The sequence below is a fragment of the Populus nigra genome, chromosome 5 (assembly GCF_951802175.1).
Source record: "Populus nigra chromosome 5, ddPopNigr1.1, whole genome shotgun sequence".
NCBI classification, from domain to species: domain Eukaryota; kingdom Viridiplantae; phylum Streptophyta; class Magnoliopsida; order Malpighiales; family Salicaceae; genus Populus; species Populus nigra.
Window position 1 is genome coordinate 9317857 of NC_084856.1, and position 14112 is coordinate 9331968.

General features: G+C 32.6%; 1 protein-coding gene across 1 annotated transcript; it reads right to left on the reverse strand.

The window, feature by feature from the left end:
• Nucleotides 1-4441: 4441 nt before the first annotated feature.
• LOC133693715 (serine/threonine-protein kinase-like protein At1g28390) lies at nucleotides 4442-6628 on the reverse strand. Its single transcript, XM_062114996.1, has one exon. It carries the CDS (start codon nucleotides 6392-6394, stop codon nucleotides 4871-4873), a length of 1524 nt encoding a protein of 507 aa, XP_061970980.1. The 5' UTR covers nucleotides 6395-6628; the 3' UTR covers nucleotides 4442-4870.
• Between the last annotated feature and the right edge of the window lie 7484 nt (nucleotides 6629-14112).

Below are 14112 nucleotides of genomic sequence, written 5' to 3' on the forward strand. Positions count from 1 at the left end.
ACACACACACACACACACACACACACACACACACACACACACACACACACACACACACACACACACACATATGGTGTTCATATTAAAATTTATCAAAATTTTTACTAAAATTTTGGCAGAGTCTCCCTTATATCGGGAGGTCCCAAGTTATCGACAAACGACCTATTTATACTTCTAATATCCCGCATCTCCTAACTCAATTCAACCCAATCATCCTGGGTCTCAATCCCACAAACATCATCATTTATGTCAACCACAATGTTTATGATATACATTGAACAACAATTATCATTATGGATGGATAAAAGATATAAACATGCATACATGGAACATGGTTATACAGACTACATAATTAAATTCATCTATTCAAATTTAAACATCAATTATACAAATTAAGTTATATAAAAGTTGTAATATTACAAAATACAAGGGTATACTTCCTAGAACCTAGATTACAAAAAGTGAACATAAGCTAGGATCTACTCTTGTCGTGCATACGATGGTCCTGAAATAAAATACATATTATTGAAACATGAATATCATAATAACATAGCAATACAAATATCTAACAATTTAAAAAGGTAAACATGCATTCATATTTTATTCACTTCTCCTTTCTGGTTTTCATTGGAACTCTTTCTCCTTCAACTACTAAAAATTGTTTCCTCTTCTATTATCAACCTACATTCAAGAATGCATAAGATCAACCATGATTATTTCCGCTTAACACATTACCGATACCAATTTTACTGGTATCTTTATCACCCCGTAGGAGTTGATGCAAGGTGATCCCCTTACCCGGGATCCTAACATACACTAAATATATGCTAGTTAATACATGGTGATCCCTTTACCCAAGATCCTAGCATACACTAAATGTATGGTAGTCAAAACATGACGATTCCCTTACCTAGGATCTTAACATACATTAAATGCATGTTAGTCCATGCCTCATATCACACTTCTCATATTTCCTTTATCAGTGATAATTTCATTACTTGGCAATTCACACAACATCATTTCACCTTTAATACTATTAAATATCGACGTCATTACGCAAAGTTTCCTCCTTTCCCATAATATCCAACATTCAGTAATTCACATATCACATCAGTAATATATTAAATCATGGAATTTAACTAGAAAGTATAGGTGCGGATCACCTACCTCCAGTAGAAGCTTTACTCGTGCTCCCCTGCTGCTGCTGTTGCTGCAGCATACCGGTAGTCCCTCCTGCAATCACAGGCTCATCTCATAAATTTTCCTCATTCAATGATATATTTTATAATAATCATATCAACAATTAATAGGTCTTTCTTTCAATCATTTCTTTTTTTATATTTTATGTTTTTCTCATTACACCCATTAATGTTGTCATTCTTTATCCAACCATAGTTATCATTCCTTTCTTTATTTTTGAATTGTTACTATTTAAACCTCGAACTGTTACTATCCAACTGTTACTGACTAGACCTTGGATTGTTACTGTCTTGAACCATTACTATCTAGTCTTGAACCGTTACTGTTTAGACATTGAACTGTTACTGTCTAGACATTGAACTATTATTGTTTTCAAGTGTTACTATCTGTAGAGGTGGCTTTCCGACCTCTGATCCCTTTTTTTTTAACTATATCTGAAGTTCTAGGACTCTGTTTCAAGCGAGGTTGGTTGCGTTGAAAAGCTAAGACATGAAGCTATAAATCCTTTGAAGGAAGGAGAACCTAGTTTTACCTTTAAAATAGTCAAAATTGCTTATCAACAAATCAGAATTACTGCCCTATAAGGTCTGTCATAACCCAGTCTCAGTTGATAACCCATAACTGGAGTTCTATAACTCCAAATTGAGCAAGACCAATTTTCTTAGTTAGCTAACATCCAAAACTACAATGCATGTGGGGAAACTATTCCTAATTCCCTCATCCTCCTATCTGAAATCTTACTGACAGTCAGGAGACAAGTCCATTCAAACTCGTCACCCCCTTCCCTTCAAACATAACTTTCACAAACTATATTTTCTAGGTAAATTATCATGGTTTCACGCCCCTAATCACATACCGCACATGAATTAACTTAATTTTAACAACAAATACTTTTTTTCTGAATTCAAGTATAAGAACCCTAATCTATAATTCAACATTAAGACATCAATTCATTATCGAATTTGAAATGAATTATAAGATCATGTTTAGAATACCTTACCCGGTATGAATTAAGGTTTTGATCTTCAACCAATTGAAGATTTTCAACTCCCTCCTTCAGTCGGCCCTCCTTCGTCTCTAATGACAGGCGACCCTTCTTTTTCTCTTCTTGTTCAATTTTCTTGTTAATCCCTTGCCCACAAGTGTTTATCCCATCTATAAACCCTTAATCATGAACAAGTTCTTGAAATTTTGGTGTTTCTCTTTTGATTTTGCAAGAAAGGATACAAAACTCTCTCTTTTCTTTCCTTATGGTGGCTGCAGATTTTTGGTGAGGAGAGAAGTATTTATAATCTATAATTTCTCTTATTTGCATTTAGGCTCCATTTTCTTTAAGTGTATTATTTTTTTCAATTAAATCCAACCCTCAACATTACCGGGTTTGTTTATAATGTCTCGAATTATTTCGCCCGGAAATTTATATTCAAAAATTTTTGAATTCCTGTTTTTTTTTAACCATATGCATGAATTTCTTTACTTTTATTTATCATGTAGTTAGTTTGCAATTTAAGCAACCTTTATTTTTCCCGGGGTTTACAGTTTAAACCCTAAAAATTAGGGTTTTCTAATTGGGATTTTTATAAATTTTATTTTGATCCCTGTTGTTTTAATTTAAGTTTAAACATCCTTAACTAAGACAAAACTGATTAATTTTATAAAATTAGGCCTCTACTGAAAATCAATTGAGATTCCTCAAGACTGATGCCTTTTTCAAAGTAGTCTTTGTTTTTTAATTTGTTCAATTTGACCCCTATAAACCATCAAAGTTTTAATTTCTTTCAAATTGACTTTTGATTTTGATTGATTTCAGTCTCTAAACTTGTGTGGCTATTGCACTTTGGTTATTGGTTATGAATTTCTTTCATTTGAACCTTAATTGACCTCTAAACTTTGATTTTCTTGCAATTTCACCTTTGATCTCATCCAATTAAGTTTGAAAAAAATTAAATCTGGTCCTTTAAAATTTTAATCTTCTCAATTAAGTTCAAATTAGGCTTCCAAACTTATTTTTTCACCAAGTACGTCCTTCATAAAATTAATTTAACCAATTAAAAGTCTAATTAAGTCATTGCACTTAATTAATTCTTTAAATTTTAGCCTAAATTAATTTATAGACATAATTAAACCTTTAATTAGACCCATGATCAAATCAAATCAGCCTATTAAAAATTTAATTAAGTCCTCAAACTTAATTTTCATGTATTTTTTTCCAATATTCATTAAAGTTAACTTTGAATTTACATTACCTTTCACATTTAAGTCCTTCAAGGGTGTAATTGAGTTTCTAAAAATATCAAAGATCCAGTTTGTTCCCTCCATCTCTTATTTATGCATATACATCCTTCTTTAGCATGTTCTTGCCAACCAAGTCATTTCTCTTCCTGCATGTTTTCCCAATATTTTTTTCTTGTTTTTTTTTTTGTATATAAAAAAAGATGATTTTTAGTAACTTAAAATTGGGTTGTGACATTGTTTTACACTTGGGTTTTTTATTGCTAAAGTTTTTATTTTCTCAATAAACTTTCACAAATTGATCATGAAATTAAGGATAAAAGATTATAAAAAAAGTTAAGAGGATGAAAATGAAAAAAACAAATTGGGTATTGTGGATTTACAATTATTTACCTAGCTCATTAATTATATATTTTGTAAGGAATTGTAATGTAATGGGGTTGTTTTAACTTTTTAATGAGATAATTTTTATGAATTTTAACATGATTGAGGGATGGTGCTTGAACCAGCAAATTTTTTTTTTTTTTAACACTTTGGAGGGTCAATTGAGAAATAGAATCATGCGGCATCAACAAATTTGGTAGTTTGTAGATGGAAGGGGAAAATTGGAAATACCATGAAAGTTGGGGAGGTTAATTGATAGAAAGTAGAAACAAAATTTTTTGGATTATCCCGTTAGACACCAGAGTTTCGAATTCATATTCTTCTGTTAGTCAATTACTGGAACCAAATCGGAATCTTATCTAAATCTGTTCCAGTGCTTTAAAAAAAGAAAGAAAGAAGTAATTGACAGGTAGGAATTTCTGTGTGTTAAAAGGCTTGAAGCATATGCTCGACTTCACCAGTGTCAGGTCTGAAATTAGCTTACCACTTGAAGAGCACATAACAACCCAATCATACAAAGATTTCTAGTAAATCTTCCTGTTCACCATAAGTTCATGCACAATGCCAACCCACATGGAGTTGTTTCAAGCAAAGAGCTCTGACAGCAATTTTGAGAAGTGCCACAAGAAAGAACACACCGGTATATAGCTCAACATAGATGTGAAAAAAGAAAGATATAGAAAGGGAGTGAGACACTGTAATTGGAGTTTAAGAACTCTCTAATCTTTTCTAACTCGGCGACGCTAGGATGATGCCACCTCCTAGAGATAACCTGTTGTAAGTTGATGGGTTGCTTACCATCATCAAAATGGCAGAGCCATATAGAAATGCCAAGGCTAAGACCAGACTACAGCATCAACTTGGCATGCATCTAAACCTTTTACAACGGGAGACTTGCCATAAAATACAGTAACGACTAAATTCATCAACCCACAACAGAGGAGGATGTGATGGGAGGGACATTGGTCCAGCCAGCCTAAAAGCAAAGCAGAACTAAGACTGTATACCTACTGAAAGCAGACAAATTCTCTTGATTTGTCCGACAAGAGTACATTTAATTTTTAGACACCAACGGCTTCTCTTGTATCTTTTGCTCCAATTTCTCATCCAGACCAATGAACAGGTTTCGCATAGGGGCAACATCATATTCCCTTGAATCACTTTCTGTTCCAAATTCTAAGAAAAATCCTCTCTTCTTGTAATGTACAAGCCTAGGACCATGCAACACCCCCATAGACCTCGACTTGCTTAATTTCACCGCAGGCATTTTCACTGCCACCCCTCCAGGTTTTCTCCAAGAATAATCAGACCCCATCTTTATCTCACCAAAAGAACCAATAGATTTCGACCTAATCACTCTATCCCCTACCGAACCAATCGTTTCGCTTCCATACTCTACCCTTGAAACACTCGATACTTTACTATTTCTCCTACTTCCTACTTTAACCGTCTTGTGAACGTTGACACTGACCTCCTCTTCACTTCTATCAACGACCACACCCCCCTCCTCCACGCGCCCCACGCGCCTTCTCAGGTGATTCCAAATAGGCGGCGCACGGATTCTTCTATTAACAAGTTTCAATCCTTCAACCACCTCCGCCATTCCTGGACGCTTTTCGGCCGTGGATCTCACGCACCTAGCAGCCAAAACAGACAAATTCCGGATCACAACCGGGTCGGGCATCGAAGCCACCCGGTTATCACATATTGCCCCCAAGTCACCTTTTTTAATTAAGGGAACCGCCCAATCAACCACTGAAGGAGGACTGTAATTTACATCAATCGCATTTCTGCCACTAATGATCTCTAACAACAGAATCCCAAAACTGAACACGTCACTCTTGGCGCTTAAATCCCCTGGTGCAAGATAGGCTGGATCAAGATACCCTAACGTCCCCGCCGGTGGCGTGCACTTCACATGAACGTCTTCCACGTGTCCTCTTAAGGCAAGACCAAAATCACCTAACCTCGCTTTCCAGTATTCATCGATCAGCACATTTGATGATTTTATGTCTCTGTGAATCACCGGCGGGTTGGAGGCGTGGAGAGCCTGGACCGCTTTTGCTATTTGTAATGCGAATCGAACCCGCCTGGTCCAACCGGGAGGTCGAGAACTGGAATGTAGAAGATCGTATAATGAGCCGTTTGGCATGTACTCGACGACAAGTAGTTTACGGCCTGTAGGATCAACACAGAAACCAAGGAGGTTTACCAATCTTGGATGCTGAACTCTGGATAGAGTTTCAATCTCGTTGTCTGCCGGAGGAACTGTCGCGCAGTTAGAGTTATAGCTGTTGCAGAAATTTGTTTGATGGGTTGTCTTTTTAACGGCGGCTATGAGCTTGCCTTGGTCGAGAAAGGCTTTATAAACGGTTCCATGGCTGCCTTTTCCAAGGAAGGTTTCTGCGGAGAAAGTATTGGTGGCTTTGACAAGTTCAGTGTAACTGAACTCTCTGATTTTGATTGGTTTATTTGGTTTGGTTTGGTTCTTGTTTCTTCTTCGCTTGCGATAAGAATCCCAGTTGGAAGGATCGCAGGTTGCAATTGCAGACTCTGCATTGCAAGAGAAATAGCCCATGATAGGTGAGTGTGAGTGCTGATTCAGTCAAGGTCGCTATTGATCAGGTGAGAGAGAGCGAGGTAGGAGTGATGGATTTAAAGGAGGGTGGTTGTATTTGGTAAGGGAGGAGGAGGGGAACGAGAGAGGCAAATGCCATTATAGTCCTAATAATAATAGAAGCAGTAGTAACAGAGAAAGGGAAGGTGTGGGTTTTGATGTCTAAAACTCAAAACTAATAAAAGGAGACTAATGTGTGTGTAAAGAGTCAAAGCTTGAAAATTTTGAATTGCTTTGGGTGTCATAGCTGTATTATTTTAATGGTTTATTCATGCAAACGCGTGCAACTTTGAGAGGAATTTCTCGGGGTTGGCTTAAAGATGTGGGGTACCATCTACCCATCGATTTGCTTTTACTTTTCCACTCAGCTACTTCAATTTTTATTCTTCTCCATGTTATTTCTTTTCTTTTCTTTTCTTTAATTTGGATTGTTGATAAATGAGAAAGGAGCTTCTACATTTAAAACCAGATCTCGCCTCGCGGGTTGATTCAAGATCTGGTTAATTTAGTATTAAAATCAGGCCGAGTTAAAGAAAAAAATAAAGGAAAAAAAAACTTGATGTGACCCACCTGACTCGGTGGGTTGACCCGGCAACATCAAGTTAAAAACCCGGTTGTAATCTGTTGACTTTTGTTTTCTTTTTTACTAAAACAACGTCGTTTTGAATTAAAAAAAATTTGATTCGAATAACCTGATTAACACCTGGAACCCTGATCTTGAACCGGACCAGGTCTAAAAACTATGTTGTCAATGATTGCTTTCATTTAAAAGAGAAAAGAAAAATTTAAATGTCCAAGCATCATAACGTTCTTTATTTTATACACATGATTGATTGGGTTAATAATACCACTAGTAGTAACACATGTTGTATTATATATATATATATAGCTATTATTGCCATTCGCATTTTAGGCTGCTTTGTTGAATACTAATAATTGTGATTATCTCTACATTAGGAAAAGAAAGTCAAGGATCCACGCGGGTGAGCAATGAATGGCTTGCATAAAAGAAAGAAGAAGAAATATTACAATATTTCATAAGATTGAATGCTCCTCGTTACGATGCGAGCAACACTAAATTTGTGTTGTTACTTAATACCTTAAAAAAAATTAAATATATTATTAAATTTAACAATTAATGCAAACTACAATAACTAATAATATAATTAAAATATTTAAAATAAAGAAAAAATTTTTGCAAACTCGTTTTTAATATAGTTCTCCAAGCCTACATTTACACCTTAATTATCAAACTCTACTCGAGTATTGTATTTCTTAATTTGTTTAGGTTTTAGAGTACAATTCCACTTAATAAATCCACACCAAGCATTTTACAGCACTTAAAGAAATTCTTCAAGATTTTTCTCACTATAAGATATGTCATCTTCAAGATTTTTCTCATTTGTGAAATTCTTTCACCAATATCAAGAGTTTTTATTTAACTCTCAAAGGTTTATAAGAATAATTTTGTTCACAAGAAACTCTCTCACTAGAGTGGATAATATAATTTAAGTTTTAATATCTCTATATTTTACAAGATAACACTTATTGCTACCTAATTTTTTACCAAATTTTGAAAAAAAAATTTAAAAAATTTTAAAAAAGAGAAAAACAAAAAAAACCCAAACAAATATGTTTTTGACGTCTTTGCATCACTTGCAATGTCTTTTTCTACTCGTATAGTTATTAACACGCTTTCTAAGTCAACATTAAAGTTACTCTTTTTTTAAAAAATCAAAATACAAAAAAATTATACAAGTAAAACTCAAAATGCACAAAGAGACTAAAATTAAAAAAGATAGAAGTTGAGGGATCAAAATTTTTTTCAAGTTACTTGGTCACCAAGTTTGCTTGGAGACCAAACAATTAAAAATAACAAATTTATTTACCTATAAATATGTGATTATACCACATACAAAAAGGGGGGGAGACAAAAAAAAATAAAGAGAAGCCAAAAAAACATCTTTCTCACATTCTCTCTCTACTAAAAAAAAAACACTCCTTTTCACTAGAAACCCTAGAATCCTAAGCTTTTTTTAAACCAGCCATAACCAACACTACCCGACTGGCCTCCATCTTCCTAACACCAACAGCCTTACCCACACACAAAAAACCAGCAGATCGATTCCCCATTGACAAAGCCTCACCCATTTTATCGACCATGTCCACCCATCATCGAACCAAACCCAAACCACTGCCTCCTCCACACTTTAACACCACCCAACCATCGTCCCCATTCTCTTAACCCAACCACCGCACACTTATCCCATTTCACCAGCCATTACATACCCATAGACCCATTTCCTCCATCTCGAAACCTCCATCAACACAAACTAGCTGAGAACCATGATAATCATTGGGAGAGAGAAACAATCATGTAAAGAGGAGATTTGAAGGAGAGAGAAAATTGATCTTTAATGTAAACCCTCTAGGCGAAAAATTATAAATTGACTAGTTTTATATAATAAAAAAATTAAATTGTAACTCTCGATTGAGTTATAAGAAAATTCTAAAACTTTTCATGGAGCCTTCTAATATGATGCCTTAGCTTGGGTTAAAATTTCAGAATTTTTAGAGAAACTCAGAAATTTAACGAAAAATCACAATTTGACCAGTTTTACGTTCTTGGGTGTAATTTTCGATCCGACCATCAAATTGAGCTGAAATTTTATGATAGAACTTAAAATATATTGAATAAAATTTGGTTAAAAGTTTAGGATGAACGGAGCTTGGTAGTGCTAACAGAAAAAATAAGGACCATCAAATAGAAGCAAACGAACTCATTAAGGGTAAAATAATTATTTGTCATTAAAAAATAAAATAAATCAACTCTCCCTTAATAAGGACCATCAAATAGAAGCAAACGAACTCATTAAGGGTAAAATAGTTATTTGTCATTAAAAAATAAAATAAATCAACTCTCCCTTTCTTTTATATGTTGCCGACTGGGTAGAAGCAGAATGGGAAAAGAAAGAAAAGAAAAAGCAAGAGAGAAATAGAGAAAAGTAAGGGAAAAACATAAAAACTAAGGGAAAATAAGAAAAGTGAGAGAATAACCTTGTAAACTTACAAAGTCTAACTTATAAAACACTAATATAAGGAAGATTCAAGTGAAGGAAGGAGGAATTGAGAGAGGGAATTTGGCTAACCTTGGGAGAGAAGAGAAATTGGAAGAAAGTCAATTGGTAAGCATGAGAAATTTGGATTTAATGTTTGATTTAGATGTTTTTAAGCTTACTTGATTAAGTTAGGAAAGTAATTTTATGGAATTTTACTTTAATTTCCCTTAAATCCTTGATTCTTGAACTTAGGGTTCTTATGAGAATTTGAAGAAATTAGGAGAGGAAGGAAAAATGATGAAGTTGGAGTGGAATAACATGAAAATAAGTTGAAATAATAAGTAAATGAAGAAAATTTTGGGGGAGGAAAATGAAGATGACATTCGGCCAAATGAATGAAAAGTGGAGGAATGAGTTTTGATGTTAATGTTTAGAAAAATATGTTTAATCATAATATTTGAAATATGTAAGAAAGACTAAATAAAGAAATAACATTAAAGTTGAGAAAAATAAGTTAATTCAATTTAAAAGAAAATTGAACTAGTTAAAAAGAAAGCATAAAGACAAGATGTTTAGATTGTATTGAATATAGTTATTACATATGTTTAGATAAAATAAATAATATGATGAGAAGGCATAAAGAATAGAAGGACTATTTGATGGATGAATTATGAACATAAAGCAAGAAAAGAAGTAACGTGATTTAAATATATGGTTGTATGTGAAATGATGATGTTATGTTTGAAAATGATTTTTTATCAGAACGAATAAAAAAAGATTATGTGCTTTGCATTTCGACACATAAGAAAAATATTGATGGACTAATGATATAATGACATTTGATTGATTCAGGAGTTGTGTCTGGAGCTGGTTATCAAATAGAAGGAACTGGGTCATCACAAACAGGAGCTAGGTGATTCATCACTTTCTTTTAAAATTCAAAGTTTCGTAATTAGTTCTGAATTGTTTTATGACATATTGATGCGAAAAAAGTAGAAGAAGAAAATTGTTTGTATTATAATATGGATGTTGGGTAATTTGTATGGAATTACCGGTTAGATTGACTATTAAAAGAGAATAGCTGGATGTTGGGTAATTCATATGAAATTATCGGTTAGATTGGCTATTAAAAAAGAATAGTCGGATGTTAGGTAATTTGTATGAAATTACCAGTTTGATTGGCTATTAAAAGAGAATAGCTGAATGTTGGGTTATTCGTATGGAATTATCGATTTGATTGGCTATTTAAATAGAATAACTGAATGTTGGATAATTTATATGGAATTACCGGTTTGATTGGCTATTAAAAGAGAATAGACGGTTGTTAAGTAATTCATATGGAATTACCGGATATTTATTGGCTATCGAGGAGGGTTAGCCGGATTTGAGGTAAATTCTGAATTACCAAATTGAAAATTAAGCAATGAGTGTTGGTTGTCGAGGTCCTATAAGTATTGGATTGATAAATTATGAATGGGTTATTGATGTTGATATGTAGTAAGTTAGTGATGAAAGATAATTTGATATATTTCGAAGAATTGTGAACATAATAGTTTTATCATTTTTAATGTGTTATCGTCCTTGTTTCTTATTAATGTTATGTATATAGGTATTTCACAAGGTGATGCGGAGCGTTAAATATGGGCTTTTGTGTTTAAATCTATTTTTTTATGTAATATCTTTTGCTTTATATATAATTTGTATTATATGTATATTTTAATAAATGTATCCTAAAGATAATTGCTTTTGGTATTTACGCATTTAGAAAGTATAAGTAAGGAACTAGCATTAGTAAACTATTTGAAAAGAAGTTTATTAATCATAATTATGCATGTTTAAAAGATGAATGCATGTTAAAGTAATAATTAGTTCAATATAAGTCCTTTGAGTTTTTATTTGTATGAACTTAGTTAATGTTTTATTATAAGAGAATATAATTACTATGTTTTATTTGTTGATGATGTAAGGTTGAGAAAGCACAATAAAGTATTGTTATATGAAATATTATATGATGAGATAGGATATGATTTAAGATGGTTGGATTGAAGTGGAAGATGAGTATTGTGATTGAATGAAGTCTAGTCGATAATTTGGTAATATAAAAAAACAATAGAAACTCTGCTGATTTTTCTGTAGAAAATTAGATTTATATAATAGCTATTACTTTGATGATATAACTTTGAGAGTGTTACATCAATGGTGAGATATGTAAGACAATAACCGTAAGACAGTAATGGTTCAAGACTTAGACAGTGTGTCTCCACACACACACACACTCTGTTTTCCAGTCGACATGAGATTGTTATTTTATTCCGGTTGCGGGGGTATTACACTTAAAGTGTCCAAATCTCCTTCCTCGAGTAGTTGTGGGTGTCACCGCCAATGTAAGAGTGAAGAGGAGATCGAGGGGCTTCAAATCTAGTATCCCACCATCCTTCAAGAGCGGCAACGCGTGACAGTGGTGACATTGGTTATGTTCGGGTCAGTCTGATTTATTTATGGTGACATGAGTTATGTTCGGGCCAGTCTAATTTATTTGTTTAACATGAAATTTGAACAAAGTAGGTTACACTAATAAAATATATGTTGATGTTTGGCATTGTTTCATTTTAAGTTGATGAATGATAATTTGCTTTGAATTGACATTGTGGTTAAAATAGCTTGATAAAAACACGTTATTTATGTTTTGCCAAACAAGATCTTAGTCTAGTCACTAAATCATTTTTGCAATTAATTTTGAGTTCTCTATATTTCACCTTTCATATTTAATATTTTAAATTGTGACCTACATGTTAGATGCTTTTTCGATATTAAATGAATTAGTTCCCTCCTATAAAAAAAAGTCTTTTCTTAAAAAATAAAATTTTTATTTTAATTTTTATATGACCAAGTCTTTCAAAAATATATTATATCTGTATATTTCCTCATATTAAAAACTCATAAAAAAATATTTTTTTTATTTTTTTGCGTGTATTTTTTGGATTTAATAACTAGTTTATTAAAGTCATGGGAACTTGGCCTAGATTTTAAAAAATATATTTTTTTTTCATTTTAATATGCGTGATTACAAACTTATATGTACGATATTTTCCCGATATTTAATTCAAAAACACCAAAAAAATATTTTTTTTTGTTATTATCCGGGATTAAAATTTATACGTAAGATGTATTCCTGATATTAAAAAAAAAAAGATAGTTCCTTTTTATATTTATATTAGTACTAGAACGGTTAAGTTTTTAACCTGATAATGTAAGGACCTCGTTACTGAGGAGGACTTTTCTTCGACCATACACATACCAACAATTAGAAAACACAACATTTTCTTAGTTTATATCAGACATATAAACAATGCAGCTTAAATCAGAAACGGCATATTAGGGGTACTAATGCTTTCCGTTAACGCAATCAGTCCCCTTTCTTAAACTTTGAGACCAATTAGAGTTTCTGGTGATCAAAATACTAGGTGGTGACTCTCTTTCTTCTTTTTATTGACAAAGGACAAGATCCTTCCACACCATTCTCGTCTATCCTAATCCAGGAAAATAATTATCACGATGCATCATACGTTTGACATCGCTTATAGGATTTGAAGGAATTTAAGTGTAGTGAGAATGAGATTGAATACTCTTTACACTAGAATATGAAGGTGTAATAGCACAAATTAGAGTATGATCAAGCATTTATAATTTTGTAGTAGTTTTACTCTTAGAATATCTTGTTTATCATATATGTTAGAGTTCTCTTTTTAGTTTTGCAATTAGACAAGTTATATATGTGTTTCTAAAAAAATCAATTCTTTATAGTCATTATTGTTCCTTTAACAGCTAAAACACTTAACTGGTTCAGATTGATCAAGCCAATCAGTCGACTAGTTCCTATAGAATTTTCAGGTGTTCATTACTAATGAATAAGTGGTTAACCGATTTATTTGGTAAACCTACGGTCAACCAGTTTATGTAGAATTCTAGATTTAAAAGTTTAACCTAGGTAAGTTTTTAGAACCATCTATCTTATATTTTATTTGATTATTTCCAATCCTTTAATGCATATTGAGTGAAGTGTGTGAGTTTATTTTAATTGTACTATCAAGTAGGATATAAAGATTTAAATTTAAGCACTAAAATGAACATTTCTTCTAAGTCTTTACTTTGCTTCCTTCTTGAACTTGCTCATTGATTGTTTCATGAAAGTTGTCATGTTTGTTGATATGTTCTTCGCAAATCTATTTAAAACTTATTCTCAACTAAGCATATTATTAGTCTATTTTTCATTTTATTATTATCATCAAAATATATAAAAACATGAATTTATGACTCTTAAGTTAAACATTCTCCCCCCTTTTGATGATGACAATAAATATATAACTTAGATATTAAAATGTGTCTTCCTTCATCTTTTGAAATGTAATATATAATAATTTAGCATCTTTAATAATAACAAATGCAATAATAAAATCAAATTTTCCCCCTTAAGTGCATCTCTTCCCTTTTAACAATGAAAAGTACATAACATGCAAATTATTCATCTCTTTTTTCTTTTGTCATCAATAAAAATACATATAATGGAGAGGTAATAAGCAAGTATTCCTTGGAAATCATAAATAAGATATTCATTTCATA